Source organism: Pygocentrus nattereri, chromosome 3 (genome assembly GCF_015220715.1).
Source record: "Pygocentrus nattereri isolate fPygNat1 chromosome 3, fPygNat1.pri, whole genome shotgun sequence".
Taxonomy (NCBI): Eukaryota; Metazoa; Chordata; class Actinopteri; order Characiformes; family Serrasalmidae; genus Pygocentrus; species Pygocentrus nattereri.
In genome coordinates, this window is record NC_051213.1 from 47,273,164 (window position 1) to 47,292,864 (window position 19,701).

The 19,701-nt window shown below is 41.4% G+C and overlaps 1 protein-coding gene across 1 annotated transcript; it reads right to left on the reverse strand.

Annotated features, from left to right (window-relative positions):
* Positions 1–592: 592 nt before the first annotated feature.
* cd4-2.2 (CD4-2 molecule, tandem duplicate 2) lies at positions 593–16,604 on the reverse strand. Its single transcript, XM_017706093.2, has 12 exons — positions 16,561–16,604; positions 15,482–15,544; positions 11,912–12,073; positions 10,230–10,382; positions 9,869–10,102; positions 7,440–7,684; positions 7,236–7,350; positions 4,223–4,464; positions 4,020–4,131; positions 3,018–3,169; positions 2,863–2,934; positions 593–1,030 (listed from the first exon to the last, which is right to left on the reverse strand). The coding sequence occupies exons 2-12, from the start codon at positions 15,525–15,527 to the stop codon at positions 929–931; spliced, it is 1,635 nt and encodes a 544-aa protein (XP_017561582.1). The 5' UTR covers positions 15,528–15,544; positions 16,561–16,604; the 3' UTR covers positions 593–928.
* Positions 16,605–19,701: the final 3,097 nt, after the last annotated feature.

Consider the following 19,701-nt stretch of genomic DNA (forward strand, 5'->3'; position numbering starts at 1 on the left):
ACACTCTATTCAACAATCTGGTGGAAAATCTTCATTTACATGCTCACTACAAGTAATCCGATGCGAAATGACATGCATGCGTGGAGCAGCGCTAAGAGTAGACGTTACCATGACAGCGAACATCATGTCAGTCCAGTCAGGGTGAGATGAGCAGCAGTGAGCAGTGATTGTGTTTTTAACTGCTTTAAAATGACGTCAGACTCAGGAAAACGTCCTTCACATGTCTTTATTAAAGAAGGCCGAGAGGAAGACGTCGTGCTCTGAGACTCATAAGCTAGACGTCCGTCCCACCGCCGTCTTTTAAAGATCAGAGCATGAACTTCGTCTCCTCTGCAGACCAGTTTCTGCTCCGCCGCGTTGAACGGTATAAACTCTCACTGTGACGCGACGCACATGCAGAACGGACTTAAACTTTCCGATAGGGAACGTAATCGGATACAGACGTTTACACGGATATTATTCTTCTATTTAACGGATTATTTACAAGATTACCCACCTCATTCAGTTGGATATATATTATATTCTGAATGGCCTCAATCAGACTAGACTATTAAGTGTGAGGTGTTTACATGGACGTATTCTATTCCGATTGAGCTATTAGTCAGATTACTAACAGATTATTAGGCTGCATGTAAACGTGGCTAATGTATTCTGTTTACATGACCATTGAATAACAACAATAATTGAAGTCCACTGCTGAAGTCCAATTATAATTGGATTTCTGACTGCATGTAAACCCACTCACTGTAACTTGAATTTTAAGAGGAAGGTGAATTCACAGCTGCAGATGACTGTCACCATCACACTGTTGGTGATGTATGAAGGAGAAATGCGTGTGTAATCAAGTGAATAAGAAGTTAGAAATGCTAATCAGCATTTGCTCAATGATCCTTTCTATAATAATAATAAAGAAATGCATGATATTATCTCATTGTCTGTTCATGGCTTTGTATTGATGTCTGGGAACTGGAGGAAGTGGCCTCTCCTTCATTCCTGGACGAGGCCGTCTTTCACTCTTTTTCTTTGGGAACTGTAGGAAGAAAATGATGAAGTTAAAGTGTGTACAGCCAGCTCCACAATTATTTACACCCTTGGTAAAGATGGATAAACAAGATCATGAACAATGTCTGGTTAGCCTCACACTGATGAGAACAATCCACTCTTTACTGGAAGTAAATTGAGTCTAAGACAAAAGCACCTGTGGTTGGCCTGAACAACATCTAACCGCAGCATGTTCCCATGAAATGGAACTGGGCATTGGTATTGAGAAATGCTCTGAGATTCCTTGCTCGCTTTATATCACATATTATAGGGAAAGACTTATTGCTGTTATGTTGGCAAACTGTGGTTTAACAAAGTACAGCATGAGTCAAAACTCGAAACGAAACCAAAGGGAAAATGACACATCTGAATACCCCAGCAAGTAATGAGTGAGAGGGCCTATCTTTTAGGCTGTGTCTGGAATATGGTCGCAATATGGGCAAGTTTTTCCAGTGGGAAGGTGGTCATGTAGCAGATCAAAGAAGACCAGAACTGTCTCAGAAATCGATTGGCGCAATCAGATTTGCAATATCTTTTGTGGTTCAAAAGTTATCAACACAGAAAGTTGCAACAACAACAGGGAATGTTGCCTGTGATGCACAGCTATCTGACGTGTTGAATGTGCTGTCCCTGGTGCTGAACACAGAGCTGATTGTGCAGGATCCAATCATATGAACCCGTATGAGAATCTCTGGAGAAATGCTGTCACAAGCCTCCACGATGCGGTGCTGAAGGTGATGTTTGTTGCGTATTTTCTCAGCATACACAATTTGTTTGAGATGACCCCAGAGATAAAAGTCGATAATAAAATAAAAAATAAAATAAAACAGTGTCCTGTGACTTTTGACTCACTCTGTACTAAATGTAGAGGTGGTAATAAGTGTGACACATGTAGTCATATTTTTAAAAAAATGTATGAAATTTGTTGACTAGACTAAATTTTACCCATCTTTACCAACAGCATCAAAAATTACAGACTGTAACTACTTCAATATTGATAAAACAACATGTTGATGAAACTTGTTGACAATTCTATGGAAACAGAAACTTTGCTCTTTATGGACAAACTGCATAACAACACTAAAACTCTGACTAATGTTTTAGCTACAGCACATAATGGGACTGGCAAAACTCAATCGGCCAAGTTGCTATTCTGGTTTTTGGCATTTCTGTGTTACAGTTTTAGGAGGAAAAAACAAGTTGAGGCAGAAAAAGTGCTGATTTGAGGGCTGCTGTACCAAAATATCATAGCAAAATTATACATGACTCAATGTGCTAAACAGGCCAGTTAGCACTTTATTGGATTCATGGTATTTAAATATGCAGCTGACTTGTCATTACCAAATTCGAAAAAAGCCAGTTTGACCAATTAAAAAAGTTTTTTGGCAAATACAAAGCACTGGAAATATATTTAGCCCAAGCAGCGTGAGCTCTGTACATTTAATAATAATTAGGCTGCAAATAAACCAGAATTGGCCATAAAAATAAACAATCAATACATCTCTAATTTTAGTGAGTGTTTTAATGTTATTATGCCATTATAGACAAACATTACATCACATTCCCGGTCGCAATAACACAATCAATATTAATCATTGAACATACCAGAATCTAATAAACAGTGACCCTAAAAAGCTCACCCTATCCTATTACCCCCAAACTTGTTTATCCCGATAGAAGTTGTTCAGGCTCTGTTTACTGAGTCATTGAACTTAATAGATTTTGAAGTACGGCACAAATGTCCAAATACTATTTGAGGCCACTGTATATCAGTATAGCACTGGTTCGTATATATTTTGATAACTGAAAAGGAAAAAGTACCTCCTCCTGCATTGGCACGGACTCCCGAATGTAAGCGCTTTCTGTCTTAACTTTGTTTTTCTCTGCTTTCCTCTGAAAATGAAAACAATCATGAGCGTCTTGCTCTCTTTTCTCTCTTTCAGTATCTCTCTCTCTCTCTCTCTCTCTTCTCTTACCTTTCTCTGTTTCCTGCACTGGACTGAAGCAATGACCACTACCAGAACGATCAGAAGGAGGGAACCTGTTGCTACGGCGATCCAGATCCACAACGCCAAACCCAACAGCACAGGCTTCTGCCAGAACTGTATACTGTCTGAGGGTCGTGCATCTAACAACACACAAAGACACAGAGTAGAGATCAACATCACACAGCCTGGATTTATATGATGGATCTGGAGATAGAGTTTGTGAGAACAAAGTAGTATACACACTTAAAAATGGTTCTTCAAGGGTTCTTCAGTAAAGGCAATGGTTCTATTAAGAACCCAGAGTGTGTAATAGAGTGGACAGTGAGCACCAGCGCAACACACACTAACACACCACCACCACATCAGTGTTACTACAGTGCTGAGAAAGTCCTGTGAGGGCCCTGTGGGGGTCCTGACCTGAGGAACAGGCTAACAAAGTAAGCAGAGAAACAGATGGACTACAGTCTTTAACTATCGAATTATAAAGTGCACCTATATGGTCAGTGGAACTAATGGACAATAAGATAAGACTGACCTTGCAACATCCTAGCACCCACCTGAGATACGGTAAGACTGACCTTGCAACATCCCAGCAACCACCTGAGATACGGTAAGACTCACCTTGCAACATCCTAGCAACCACCTGTGATAGGGTAAGACTGACCTTGCATCTTCCTAGCAACCACCTGAGATATGGTAAGACTCACCTTGCAACATCCTAGCAACCACCTGAGATATGGTAAGACTCACCTTGCAACATCCTAGCAACCACCTGAGATATGGTAAGACTCACCTTGCATCATCCAAGCAATCACCTGAGATATAAGACTGACCTTACAACATACTAGCAACCATATATATATATATATATATATATATATGTGTGTGTGTGTGTGTGTGTGTGTGTGTGTGTGTGTATAATACATAACACACAGACAGCCACTGTGGTTTTCTTTCTGCATAACGTGAGAAAGACCCTGTTGTGCTTACCTGGAGCAACAATAGCACCCTCTTCAACCTTCAGCATTACTGTGGTATTCCAATTCTTTCCATCCTCAAACATGAGAGTGCAGATGTACATACCAGCATCACCATGCTCCACCTGAGGGGGAGTGAGAGAGAGAGAGAGAGAATAAGTCTGAAAAACAAGGCGCATACAGATATAAAATAAGAAGAAATTTCATTTTTCTCACATTTTTTACTTCGATGTTAAACTTGCTGGGTTGTTGGTCACTGGTTGTAACTTTAGCCTTGAGCACATCTGTACCATTCCACTGCAGACCCTCCGCCCCAGAGATCATTAACATGGGGAGCCGGAAGTCAGCGGGGGGAACACGTACCCACTGACCTTCGACTATCCGTGGACTGCTGGAACCAGAGTGAGTACATGGCAGGTCTGCAGTACCCCCTAGTGGAGCTGTAATCTCCTGAATACCTGAAGGAGGACAGCAGTGTTCTTAGTTGTCTACTTCAGCTCAAAACAAGATTTTGACTGTGTTGTGTTTTGAAATGAGCTGAATTGTGGCTCCTAAAATCAGAGGAAAACCCTGCTAGACAAAGCCAGCATAGATCACCACAGCTGATCAGCAGCAAAACCAGCATATCGCTGTTGTTGTCTCCAAAATGATAAATTTACAGGAGAAGGAAAAACCATGCTTTACTTTTAATTGAAGTCAATGGAACCAGATGTTTTTCCACATCATTTTATGTCATTTCTTTTTGACCATTCATCAGGAAATTTGCACTCAATGTAAAGGGCAACTGGCATTTTCACATTATGCCAAAAACCGAAAAACAATAAAAATGGAGATACAAGGCTTTGTTCCGACAGCAACAATACGTTGTGTTTCGGATGCTGTATGACCACTAAGTGACCAGCTAAACCAGCACCAGAACAGCTTTAACAAGCCTGGAATTCATGCTGGTCTAAACTGTTTTTAAGCAGGATCGAATGTACGGTATTAGATCTTCTCTCTCACAACTTCTCCACGCAAAAGATGAACGTCAGCAGCATCACATCATGCCACAAGCTGCAGGTTTGCATCAGCATGAGAAATTTCAGCCACCGTTTGGAGGCCTCGCTTCCGTTGACGGCTGTGTTTCCTGTTACAGCAGGTACTGAAAAGGTTATCTCTGTGACTGTGATGGATGAATCAAAAATGAGAAATAAAGTGCTGAAGGAACTGGATGGCAGACGTGCACGAAAGTCCTGGATGGTTATTAGGTTGCATTAGGCATGTGTGCAGCTAATTGGGTACTTGGTTTAACAGTATTCCAATAAAATCACATTTCATCACAGGAAGATGCAAAAAATAGTTCAACAATCTAGTGAAAACAGTGATTAAATGTTTTAACAGAACTGTAAAACTGCTCATTTGTGAGGAAGTAGTGAAATTATACTTATATTACACTTGGCGGCCACAAAACATGAGTGTCTTGATGTCTTTGAAGTGAAAAATCTACTTTGCACAATTGTCCAATTGTCCACTCACTTCAGATTTAGTCCATCAGACAAAACATGTTTGGAGATCAGATTTTGCTTCTTTAGTTTAGCACCGGGAGCTACGAGGCCAACGCTGCTGAGAAACGCCAGAAGTCAACAGTCACCTGTAACTTCACCTGCAAAAACTTCTCTCAAACCACATCCCGGTCTTCATTAGAGTTGCACAGACTTGCTAATGTGGTTTAGAACCAGAGGTGGACGAAGTACACAAACCCTGTACCTGAGTTAAAGTTGAGACACCCAAGGTAAAATATTCCTCCAGTAAAAGTAGAAGTTTCTCCCTTTAGACCTCCACTTGAGTAAAAGTACTAAAGTATTTACCTTCAAATGTACTTAAGTATAAAGTAAAAGTACTAAAAGAGTAATTCTGGCTCTGATGTCCTGTTATCATTTTTATAACCAGACTGGCTTCATGAACTCATTTCAGGTGAAAGTCCTCCAGCGTCTCTCTTGGTAAACCAGTCTTTTAATAGAACGTCATTAATTAGTGACGCTGACGTCTATTAAAATGATCAGAAGCACAAAACACTGAAGGTAAACAGTTTCCATCAGGGAGAACCGAGTGGCTCTGAAATCACTTTTTACACACAAGCAAAGTTTCAGTTTCAGATTTATTTACAACTTAGTTCCAAGTTTAAGTTGAATAAAAACTGGCTTTAAACTCAGGATCACAGATGAGCTCCTTTACTATGTTGATCTGTCCACCACTGTTTAGAACAGAGCATTACTTACTGTGAACTTCAAAAATGTTCAGCATTCAGCTACTCTGTTAGGATTTGTTCATTTCTACAGTTCACAGTAAGTCATACTATGCCTTAAACCACAATAGCCAGTCTGTATGACCCCAATAAATACGTTTTGAGGATGTATTAACTGAAAAGTTAAGTTTGACTACTGACGTTTAGTGTTTGTTAGCAACATTAGCTTCAAAGCCAAACTAAAGTAGGACCATTTGGATACAAGTCACAGTGAAAAACTGTGAAAAATAGAATTTTTTGCCAAACTCTTCCTTCAAGAATTCTTTGAGGGGATGATTATGGTGAAAGCAGTGATGTTGCTTGGAGGAGGCAGAATGTTTAGAACAGGGATCCTCAATTCTGGTCCTGGAGATCTACCATCCTGTAGAGTTCAGCTCCAACCTTAATCTAACACACCTGTTCTGTGTAACGAAGGCCTTTAGGGGCATCTCATTATTGGACTTAGGTGGGGGCTCCTCATTGGCACTAATGCTCTAAGCGTTTGACTCTGTCATCAAGTTCGATCCCTTGTGATGCTACAGCCGTCTGTGACCGGGAGTCCAAGAAAGCACAATTGGCCTCACTCTCTGGGTAGGATGGCCCCCCGTTTCCCCCTAACTCAACGCGATGCTGGTCAGCGCAGGCGTCTGTTAGCTGACGTATCATATCTGGCGGTTTGCACTTTCCTCTGAGCGTGTAAAGCTGTCCAATGACGTTGCGTGAGCAGAAGTTCAAAAAATGCGGCCTTCACCCTCCTAGCGGTGATAGTATTGTGTGATTGGAGAAGTCCTAACCAGTGAGTGTAATTAGAGGTGACTAAATTGGGGAGAAAACTGGGGCAATTAAATAAATAAATAAACAAAAATATTAGATTCAGGTGTGATGGATCTGAGCTCTCCAGGGCGGTAGATCTCCAGGACCAGGATTGTGCACACTGGTTTAGAAGGTACCATCTGTTATTCTTACCAGGAGCAACAATGACCTTTCCTTTCCCAACCTTCAGATTCAGCTTAGTTCTCAGGCTCTTTCCGTCCTTAAACGTCAGATTGCAGAAATACTCACCAGCGTCAGAAAGCTGCACCTGAAAGAGATTCAGAGGCAAGAATAATCTGCAAAGCAAATAAACGAATAATCTGGAAGCCCAACTGACATACTGTGGTTGCTTCTCACATTTCTCAGTGTCACAGTGAAGTTGGTGGAGAGTTGTTCGTCACTGAATGCGAACCTCAACTTAGTCCCATTCCAGCGTAGGCCACTGGCATCTCTGGCTAAGCCTGGGAACTGGAGGTCGGAGGGGTAGTTACTTGTCCACCCCCCTGACATTATATGCAGACCGCTCGGACTAGGGAGAGAACATGGTAGCTCTGCATCACCTCCTGGAGTAGCTGTAACTTCAGTAGGGGATACTAGAGGACCTGCAGAGCAGAACAGAGTGATTAACATTCATTCAAATCAAAATAAATTAGAATTAGCAGCAGTTATAAGCCTTTTCTGTACTGCATGGACCAGATTGACTCAACTTTGCTAGCCTCTTTTTGGTTCTCCATTAAGGCAAACCTGGTACCTGGTACTACTTTTGGTAATGCCTTTGTTGGGGTTCCAAGGGAGCTGAGTCCAAAAGGTGACGTGGAAAAACTGCAGACCACTGATTGGTCAAAGAGAATAGTCACTATCATCCTAAACACAGCTAACTCTAGCGTCGCCTTTGTACACCCAGAATTTCCTCGTCTCTGATGTAGTTTTTCCCAAACTCTCCTGGTTTTGTCAGCTGTCTTTCGTCTTGCTGCTATCAGCCTCTTCTGGATAAAATTTGTCTCCATCATGTCACGGCGGTTTCGCTACAACAACCAGCTGCATTGAGGGGGTTCTATATCTGCAGTGGAAAACGAAGTAGCTGGTACCAAAAGCAAGTCGACTCAGGTTGAGCTGGTACCATGCAATGGAAAAGCGGCTACAGTAGCAGCAATAGTGCTGATAGCTATAGGTACACTTTACCTCATTATAACTATCTTTAATGTAAAGTGTGCATGCTGTATGGGTCAACTTATATGAACCTGTTTGCTCTTTGTATGTTCATATACTAAAGTATACCATTTAGTATCTGGATGGAAAACAACAAATGATTTATTTGAGTTATAAGACTGAGGAAGGGCGGCGTGGTGAGTAGCGCTGTTGCCTCACAGCGAGGAGGGCCTGGGTTTGATTCCCTGGCCGGGTGACCAGGGCTCTCTCGGTGTTTGCATGTTCTCCCCGTGTCTGCGTGGGTTTCCTCCGGGTTCTCCGGTTTCCTCCCACAGTCCAAAGACATGCAGTCAGGCCAATTGGACATGCTAAATTGCCCCAGGGTGTATCCTGCCTTCCGCCCGATGACTGCTGGGATAGGCTCCAGCACCCCTCGTAACCCTGACGGAGAAGCGGCTTAGAAAATGGATGGATGGAAGACTGAGGAATAGAAGTCTGCAGACAGGTCTGTGTAGTTTAGTTTTAGAGATTAAAGTATTTTAAAGTTATTTTAAAGTATTAAAAAAGTATTTGCTCCCTCCTGATTTCCTTTTTCATCACACTAAATGGTAACAGATCCTCATACAAAACATAAAACAAGGAGAACACAGGTAAACACAAAACACACATTTTAAATGATTAAAGGTTTTGCAACACCTGGGAAAGAGAAATTGCGCCCTAGCTGCAACAACTACAACCGAGCACTTCCTATAACAGGGCCTGAAATCGCTGTAAATGTCTGCGGGTATTTCCCGCATTGTGTTAGATTTGCGGGAATCTATGAAATTATGCGCAATACCCGCAATCCCACACCGAAATTCAGGCCCTGCTATAACTGGAGATCAATCTTTCATTCTGTTTTTGCAGACGTGCTTTAATTCAGCCACACTGGAAGGCTTTCAAGCAACTGCCTATATAAGCTCCTGCCCCAGAATACCAGTGGAGTTCAAGTTAGGACTGAAGCAGCAAAGCATCCCCACATCATCACACTACCACCACCATGTTTCACTGCTGGCATGGTGTTCTTGTTTTGGAAAGTGGTGTTAAGACCTCTTCTATTTATTCTAAAAGGTTTGAGGATTATCAGGGTGTTTTCCCCAGCAGTTTTGGCCTTGCAACTCCTATGGATACCATTTTTGCCCAGCTACTTTTTAATTGTGGAATCGTGACGCTGACCAGAGGTGAACAAAACCTGTAGTGTCCTAGATGATTGTCGCTGACCTCTTGGAGGAATTTTGCAAGGCCAGCCACTTTACAAGTGTCCCAAATTTTATCCATTTATATACTATAATAATGAGTATCACCATGATTCGGTGGAGACCCAGAGCCAGATCCAGAGCCTACAAATGGTTTTATAACTCTTCTCCTTCAAAATGTCTTTTCATTGCAGCATAGAGTGCTGCTTGTTCAGACCTACTTCATGTTTCATGAATATTAAGTTTTGTTTAAAGATATGAAACAGCCAACGCTTTCACAGCACTGTATGATAAGAATATATGTGCACAAACTGAAGGAAAACCTTGCATAAATGTACCATGAAATATATTCAACCACATCCCATAAATACAGAAAAAGACAACGGTTGACCCATAACAAACCTGTAACACTGAGGGTCTTTTCGACGGCCCCCAGCACTTTCCCCTTTTCTTTGACCACACAGGTCCACTGGCCGCCATCAGCTAAGGTCACAGATTTCAGGGTTACGGGGCTTCCATAAGGTTTAACATCTGGAGACTTGATCCACTGAACCTGCGCTTTTGATTCTCCACCAACATCACACCTCAGGGTCACATCAGTGGAGCTCAGCACTGTGTCTGAAGGACTGACAGAGACTGAGAGATATAGAAGAGAACTTAGAGGTCAGTTCACAGCTACAGGGTGACTTTAACTCAACCAGAAAGTGTTTCTGGACCTGATGATTGAGATCCAGTCCGGATGAGATCACCACATGTCTCTCACCTGACATGACATGCAGCGAGTGATGCACTGTGACTTTCTTCTTTGTCGCATCATGTCCAATGCACGTGTAGGTCCCAGAGTGACTGGCCTGCACTGAAGAAATGTACAGCATAATTCCATTTATCTTTGCCTTCCGTGCAAGATCCGTGCTCCCTGTAAAACAAAACCATCTTACAATTACAGGCCACATGTAGATTCACTGACCACTTTTTTTAGCAAACCTACCTTGTACCTATACTTAACGTCCACTTACTATATAGGTGCACTTGGCATTAGAGCTTGAAATATTGTTTATATGTTTTGACTGGGTTTGGATGTCCCAGATACGTGTCGGTCTCTGGTCAGGTTCACATGTTACACTGCATTCCATCTCTCTTTAGTTTTACTTCTCACTTTGTGCATCCCCTTCACCCTAAACCAAGGGGTCGGCAGCATACGGCTCTTTTTCTGCCCTGTTGCAGCTCCACAGCTGAATCAGATCAGTAGGTAGTAATAAAATAATCCTCCTTTACAGTAAAGCAAAGCTCTGCTGATCCTTCAACACAGTTTAACAGTAAATGGTCTTAAACACTGGAGTTAATGTAGAACTGCTGATTCACCCTTTAACCCTGAAGATCAGCGCAGACTGCTGGTCACCATAGCAACGCAGACAATAGTCTAGGCTAGCTAGTAGCTAACGAAATGGCAAAGAGAGAGATTTAAGACGAACATCGATAATTTGGAGACAAATGGACTTTGTTGTGTTTATAGTCACTCCAGTTGGTTTCCTGAAATGTTTAACCTACAGTGAGAAACTGTCAAACTGTAAAAACTTGTGAAGCTGAAGTCAGTTTCTCATTCGCCAGCTTCATGTTCGCATTTTTCTGTTCCACCTTAAATGGTGCAGCGGTTACATTCGAACATCTCAGGCAACCATTTAAGGTGGAACGGTAAAATTCAAACAAGACGCTGGAGAATGAGAAGCGACTTCACTCTCGTAAAAAGTTGAACACTGAAAAACATTTTACAAGATCGTCTCAAGTTTCCTACCAGAGATGCGAGAAAAGCATCTACAGCTGAGCTAAAGCTTAAGCAGAGCAAAGTAAGTCCGTGTTTTTTCGTTATACTATAATACATTTTTTTGTCTATGCTAGCGCATCAGCACATACCGAGACATATTTACAGCCAAGATGGTAAAATGGACATAAATGTTGTGGCTCCCAAAGTGGTTTTGTATTGGTTAAAAGGACAAAATGGCTCTTCTTCCAGTTTTTCCAGCACTTTGGACCGTTGCTGGACCGTTTCAGGCCAGTTTTTGGGCTGAGCAGGGATTATCTGAATGGATCAGACGCAGCAGTGCTGCTGAAGTTTTTAAACACTGTGTCCACTCCCTGTCCACTCAATTAGACACTCCTACCTTGTCAGTCCACCGTGTAGATGTAAAGTCAGAGACGACAGCTCGTCTGCTGCTGCACAGTTTGTATGCAGAGAAACAGATGGACTACAGTCTGTAACTGTAGAACTACAAAGTCCAGCTATACAGTAAGTGGAGCTGATAAAGTGGACAGTGAAAGCAGAGTGCAGCTACAAGGCTGGTGGGCCCAATAAAGTGAGTAGTTTCTTAAAAATCAACAAATAAACAAAATGTTTTCACAAATTATTACCACAGAAAATCAGAATCAGATGAAGGTAGTATCGCATACCTTTAGACAATAATCCAGTTCTTCCCGTTATTTTTCCAATTAAGTCTTTGCCGTGTTTCCACTCGATATCTTTGCCGCCATCAGCATCAGTACAGTCCATACTCACCCCGTCTCCACTTTTCTTATAGAACACTTCAGATCTCCCTGTGACTGCACAAAGAGCTGAAGTGGAGAGAAACAGAATGGAGCAGAGTTTATGAGTCCACTGGATGTCAAAGGTTTGGGGACAATATTTCAGCAGGATGTTTGATTTATGTTTTCCAAACTGTTATTACAAGCAGATTATGAAATGTCCAGTCCTTAAAATACGAATGATTTAGATGTCTTCAAAGAACTGTAGACAGTCTTAGGCCCAGTGCCATTTCACCTCTCGTACCTACCACTTAGCCCTACCCCTCCATTTTGCACGTTCAGGTCTAGGGGTTGGGTGTCCTGATTCTTGTTGAGACAGCGGGGTGTGGTGAAGTGTTAGGGCTACACAGCCCTCCAAACGGAGGTTTTTCAGAGACACACTCCAAACAGAGTTATGAGGAAAAAAGAAAAACCGGCAGGAAGGCTGTGCGAGCGACCAAAGCAACACAAACGTGAGAATTCTCTCTGTTAAATCACTGATAATCACTGTATTTTCTTAGTTTAATGTCACATTTAACTTATTATGGTCCTTTTTTTTCATAACAAGCACAAAAATTCACTAGTAGTAGCTGACACCTCGGGAGCTAGCTAGCTAACTTTCCCGTTCCGTCTTAAATAGTACATCAGTTCTAATGCCTGAGGCTTCAGAATGTAACTGCTGCTCCATTTAAGGTGGAACGGGAAAATTCAAGCAAGAAGCTGGAGAATCTCTGACTTCAGCTTCATATCACTGAAGAATAAGGGGGGGTGATAATAAATAATTGTCCCCCTCTTTGAAGGCGCATGATGCCCTAAATGTAACTAAAGCCCAGCAGTGAGGAGCTGAACTTTCCCCTCCTCTGCTGTCCCTGCAGACGGGCAGGGTCGCCTACAGAGCAGCGCTAGTAGCTGTTAATGAAGTGATGCTCTTTAATTGAGGGTCTCATTTCAGAGGGGAGATTTCAACCACTACCCCTTGTAACTCAGTTCTAAGGGGCAACATGACACTCGAAAACAAGGGGTAGGGGTAAAAATAAGAAATGGGACTGGGTGCAATAAGAGAGCAATAAGGCTGCATGGATCAGTCAAGACATCCTATAAGCAAACAGACGCCTTCACTGGACGCTGTCCTATTTGGCAGTTTGGTTCTGGTAGGTAAGATCCAGCTTGGTTACACGTTGTTGTGCACGCTAGTTCAGTTCGGCTGTCTTGGACTTTTTGAAGTGTATGTCAGAATTCCATGCAGGTCTATGCTGGTTCTGTGCTGGTTTAGCTGGTCACCCAGCATGCAAAGAAAATTTAGCAGGACTGTCTCAGGAGCATTTGAGCAGACTTTCCACTGTAAGCTTTAATCATGAGGTCAGTGGTGAGCTTTCTTTACGATATCATTGACGATGTTGCCCTTTTACCACAACATAGTGGAAGATATCATGGGTAGACATGATGATAAACAGCAAATAACTGTAATATAGCTATAAACGGCAATGAGCGGGTCCAAGCACCCATCATCACAATAAGTCCTAAAACCTTTAGCTAAATAAAAAAAAAAAACAGAAAGGAAGTCAGAGTTAATCAAAAGGCCTTAATTTACCTTTAACAATGAGCAGGGGTCTTTAAACATAATAGATATTTATGTTCATGTACTGATCTAACCTGTCCAGGGTGTATCCTGCCTTCCGCCTGAAGACTGCTGGGATAGGCTCCAGCACCCCCCCGCGACCCTGACGGAGAAGCAGCTTAGAAAATAGATGGATGGATGGATGGATGTACTGATCTAGAAAGGTTTGTTTTTAGAGGCAGGACCCAAGTCAGGTTTGGCTGAAGACCATGGGCAGATACAGCCTCTCAAGACCTGCTGCAGTATTGGATTATGTTGATCTTTCTGCTACCAACAGCTGGATTCAATATTAGGACCGTAAGGTGTTTGAAAAGCAAGAACGGTCATACTTTAGAACTTATTTTTGCTACAAAGATGAATGAAAAGTGTTTGCCTGCATAAAATCTTTGTAATTTAATATAAATGAATTAGGCTTAGATGAGCCGGCTGATATCTCCGGTAACATTAAAAGTGATGAAAAAACGTGTTTCCCCGAGAAATAGAAGATTCCTCCACAGCCAGATGAGAACTTGTGATGTCATAGCCCACTCACCAAACACACTTTCAGGAAAAGGGTTCAAAAGAGTACCGACAAAGGTTCAGACGTTTAACAGTAGTGGGACCATTTTTGGTGCTATATAAAGCTATTCTGGCACGATGACAAACAAAAGGTTTTCAAATACAGAGAAGAATAATTTAATACACTCAGATTGTTCTTTGTGTTGTCACGGTTCCATATATAACCACCGCTTTTTCTAAAGAACCCTTGAAGGACCAATTTGTTAAGGGAAAGGTGATACCCCAGCGTCCTCCAAAGATCAGGGAGGAGTGATGAGAGTGCAGAAGTTCATGAATAAAAAATGAGATTACTTCAGAAAGCACCTTTCACGTCAAACGACCAAATTAGAAACTCAAACAGACTGAAAAGAAGAACATTTGCGAGTCAAAGAAGCTACTGGCGTTCTCAGAACCACGGACTGACCGACCTCAGCACCACTGAATGGGTTTGCTTCAGAAAATGTTCAACCAGCTTCTAAGACTGAACTTTGGAGGCGTGTCTGCAGAGTCTTTGAGGAGCTGAAAGTGAGTCTCCTGAAAAGAGTGGAAGCTGGAATGAAGGTAAAGAGTGAACACAGCACACACTGAAACAAGAACATTATTTTTATCTGTGTCATTTTCTGTTAAATGTGCTTTCTGCTTTTTTCTCCTGGTGCTGAAAAATGAATAATTTGCACTTAATGACCGTTTTGAGTGGAAGTTATCTAAACGTTTCTGATGAAGTCTCTGACTTGTGCACCGCAGAACAGCTCATTTCCAGCTCTAACTATCAAAGTTCCGGTGAGGTCCTGAGCAGTGGTGCAAAGTAGTCTGCACTTCTATCACGTCCTTTCTTTTTCATCCTTCTAATCTCTAGCATGCCTCTTACAGCTGTCGACGGAACAAAAAGATCTGAAAAAATCTCTCTGCCTTCTTAAAATTAAAGCCATCAAATATATCGAGGAACGATTCAAAGACGGAACGAAATAACACGACTGTATTTCATTTTTATAGCACTTTCTACTTTCAGTGCTCATTGTGTAGTTTTCTTTCATTTATCCCTCCACTTTCTCATAGAAAGCAACTGATTTCAGACTTTTATCCATGAAGTTTATTCACAAACTTGATTTCAGACTTTTATCCATGAAGTTTATTCACAAACTTTATGGATAACTTTTTCTGTAATACACAATCCTTTGGCGGTCAAAGCGTACACACTTCTGCACATTTTAATGCACAATTACTGTTAATGTAACAAATAATAAATATATCAGGTTTGTGTCAATGGAATAATTTAATGAGATCCCGCAGAAAATCTCACTCACCTACGCAGACCCACAGGTAGGTTACTGAGGCCCCCGACGCGTTCATCTCTTGCCATTCAGATTCTGTCCAATCAGAAAGAGTGAAAATGAATATTAATTAATGGCAAGACACAGATAAGACATTTATCCAGCTGTACCGATGTTATGGTGGGGATTATAATGTCATTATCACTTCAACAACACAGCAACTCACAGAAACTCGCTCTGGCTCGGTCTCTCCTGGCTTCACTTTCATACAGACTTCATATGAAGTGCAAACAATCCCAGTGGCTTCTGACCACAGAGGCTGTTTCCGCTCATGCATCTTTCATTTCCTCTCCTACGCCCTTCTCTACACCTCTTCACAATATATTCACACTCGTTCTCCCCAAAATCACGTAGATTTTCATATTTTGATGATTTTCGTTCTTCTACACTGAGCACGGCCGAGCCACTACAGCTTTAAAAGTAATGCTTTCCAATAAAAATGAACATGAACTCACATTTGAAGTTAAAAGTTAAGGCACCATTGTCTTCGTTTGGGACCGCGACGAAATGTTATAGAAATTTCCAGGTATAAACGATGACTTCACATCTACTAAGATGAATATTGAGGAGCAGAGTTTACAGTAATCTGAGGCGTCTGTGCTGCTAGTGATTAGATTATGAGCAGCTCAGGTTCTACAGTTTCCACTCGCACTAAATTCACTGTAATAAAGTAAAAGACGCCACTGAATCGCTGACAAAGATCTTTCACTTCTTACTTGTAACATAGTAGCTTTTAAACCGTTTTTTTCGTGCTGCGTTGATTCCGCAACTTTCATTTACTTTATAAAAAAACGACAGCATCTGTTTTTAAGATGAGGTTTTTATTGATTTTCTAATTTGCCTCTCTAATTTCGTTGTTCTTCCGTTTACTCAGGTTAATCTCAGTCGAAGTATTAAAATATTGCAAAATAAAAACTTGCAAAAATCTCCATAATTAAAAAAATATTAGCCTGAATTAGCCCGATTATTCTCTCATACCTTCACAGAGGAGCTACACTGGTTTTTCCCTTGTAAACACTGTTTTTAGTAGATTGCAATATTTTGATACTTACAAATGAGCTCAGTTCAGGACTTTGTGCCCCCACAGATGTTTCAGAGTGAGTGCAGCTGTGCTGATCTGGTGCACCGCATAGAGGAGAGAGAGAGAGAGAGACAGAGAGACAGAGAGAGAGAGAGAGAGAGAGAGAGAGAGCGGAAGAGTGCAAATCTCCTGTTTTTTGTCCTCCATGGTTTCAGTTACACAATTCTCTTACCAGATCATTTCCCCACCTCAGCAAACATCAAAATTTGCGGCCAAATATTACTAAGAAGCTCAGCCTCCTCATAGTGAACCTGTGTCGGGGTGGAACAGTTCAGGCTGAACTGGCTGCTACGCTCCGTTATTAACGTTAAACTCTCGAACGTTCATTTTTTCCCCAACAGTTAATTAACCATCTTCGTATGACGGGGTTTTCTCAACAGATCCAAATTATTAATGTTGAATAAAAGCTGGTTGGTGTAGTGTAGTAGGGAGCACCTGTGCCTTCTACCCTGTAGACTGGGGTTCAATCCCCACCTTGCCAAGCACCACACACTATACCAATAAGAGTCTTTGGGCAAGACTCCCAACACCACCTTCACCTACCAGTGTAAAATGATCAAACTGTAAGTCGCTCTGGATAAGAGCGTCAGCCCAATGCCAAGAATGTATCATTATGATGTTCATTGAACTTTCATTGTACTTCAAAGGTATACACATGAAATACATGTACGGGAAAGAAGCTGCTGGTGTTCCTATATGGACTGCCCATCCCACAGACATCAACATCACTGAATGTGTTTGGGAATGTTGGGAAATGAGAGAAGCAAAAAGTACAACCAACTTCTAAGATTGAACCTTGGAGGTGTGGAAATATCCCTGTAGGATTTATGACCTGTAGGGCTGTTTTGACTGGGAAAAATAAATAAATAAATTTAAAAAACTGAAAAGTGGTCTCTGACTTTTAGACAGTACATAAAGTGTGGCCACCTCAGTTCAAACCACACATTTCATTGTGCAAACATACTTTAGATTTGATAGAAAAAAAGTAAATGGCTTGTGCAAAAGTTCGGAGACTCTTCCAGTTGTAATGAGTTAATTAACTCATTAGGCCTTAATTGACTTGTTGGGACTGGTTAGACAGGTCAAGAGCTGTCATTAGGAGGTATCTGCTGACAATCCCAAAGAGTAATAAATTCTCTGACTCTTCAAATATTGTGCCAACACTCAACAACCATGGGCTCCTCTAAGCAGCTGACTGAGGATCAGCAGGGGAAGGCTATAGAAAGTTATCGAAGTTCTCCTGAACAAATGGCAGTTAAGGGGAACTGCGGGAGACCAGATCTGGAAGATCAAGAAAGCTTACATTTTTTTTATTTCAGAGCTGAGCTGCTCGTATGCTGGCAAGAAATGCAAAGTATAACCCCCACATAAAAGCAAAAAGAACCTGCTGGGAAATTTAACTGCGTGGTGACGCACTGTTCTACTGTGCAGCGCTGCTTGCGTAAACATGATCTGCATGGAAGAATCACTGCAAGGAAAACTCATCACAAAACATCTGCAGAACAATGTCTAGATCAGCCAGAGGCATTTTGCTGTGGACCGATGAAGCAATCACAAAAGATACGTTCAGAATAAAAAGAAGCAGCATTTGATGAAAGGAACACCGTGCTAACTGTAAAGCATGGGGTGGATCTGTAACACTCTGGGGTTGTTTGGCAGCCAGTGACACAGGAAACACTTCAGGGTCGATGGAGGGACGGATTCCACTGAATATCAACAAACATCAAATTCTGGAAGCACAGTCAAGAAAGCTGAAGCTGAACAGAGACTGGCTTCTACAACAGGATGAAACATATCCCATAATCCACCATGAACTACTACACGAAATGAAAGCTGAAGCGTCTGGAATGGCTTTCACTGTGTCTTGAGCATCACTAAAAATCAGTGGGCAGATCTTACCCACATGCGTGTGAAATGCACGGCCAAGAAATAGAAGCTTTCTGAAAGTATGAGTGGGTGAAAATTCCTGAAACAAGACTCCTGGTTACAAAAAGCATTTGCAAGCTGTGATTGGTTGCAACGGGGGTGTAATAAACACTGACTAAAAGGTTGTCCAACCTTTTGCACATGGTGCAATTAATTTCTTCTATTTTTTTAAGTTAATCAAATCCAAGTATATACATATACACACACTATTTTCACTTGCAACACATCATCATACTGTCAGTAACGGACTTTCAATTAATATATTCAAACTAATTAGAAGAGCTTTCTTTCTTATAAACTGCATCAAACGTACCAAACGGTTTACTGTTTTGTTTACAGTTTGCTGGCGATAGTGAAAAGAGTTCTCAATGGCTAAAACACATGCAAAACAAACTGGGGTTCACTTTTATAGCACAAGTTGAAGCAAATGTGTTGTCATTGCTTTCAGTCATTTTTCACATACTTTACCACAATGAACACAGATCTACCAAAAACACTGAAGTTCATTGGATAACTGTGAAGGAAAACCAGTGGTGGACAGTAACTGAGTAACTGAGTAAATGTAATTGGTTTCTGTACTTTAGTATTTTTGGTGTATCTGTACTGAAGTTTCTCCATTCTGGGCGACTTTTTCCTTTCACTCCACTACATTTCAGAGTCTAATATCCGACTTTTTCCTCCTACATTTTGAGAAATCTGTCGTTCCTTTTGGTTTCTGTGTGTATAAAAATGTAACATGTCAAAACGAAAGAAGCGCAAAGCCAGAGCACCAATCAGGGCCCAGCGGTCACTTTGTTTAGAGCTGGTTTTGACCTGTTGGTCATACCGACCCAGTGCAGCACGCGGTTCAACGTCAGCGCAGCAGCGTAAAACTTTGGGAGAGTCTGTTCAACATAAATGATGAACTAACCTAACTTTGTGTAAATAGAGCTCAATATAGAAATATGTCCACATATGCAGTCGAGACTGACGCGGCTTTTTTCTGAATTTCTACAAACACCATTTCATTTTATAGTAAATGAGTTTGGGCTGGTTTATGTTTATGAACAGGCTACAGATCAACATAGTAAAGGAGCTCATCTGTGATCCTGAGTTTAAAGCCAGTTTTTATTCAACTTAAACTTGGAACTAAGTTGTAAATAAATCTGAAACTGAAACTTTGCTTGTGTGTAAAAAGTGATTTGAG

Excerpts from the sequence above, each read along its gene's own strand:
- cd4-2.2 (XM_017706093.2), bottom strand. The coding sequence starts at position 15,527 with ATGAACGCGTCGGGGGCCTCAGTAACCTACCTGTGGGTCTGCGTAG. Across the intron at positions 12,074-15,481 it reads CTACCTGTGGGTCTGCGTAG|CTCTTTGTGCAGTCACAGGG; the intron begins GTGAGTGAGATT and ends TCTCCACTTCAG. Across the intron at positions 7,685-9,868 it reads AAAGACCCTCAGTGTTACAG|GTCCTCTAGTATCCCCTACT; the intron begins GTTTGTTATGGG and ends TCTGCTCTGCAG.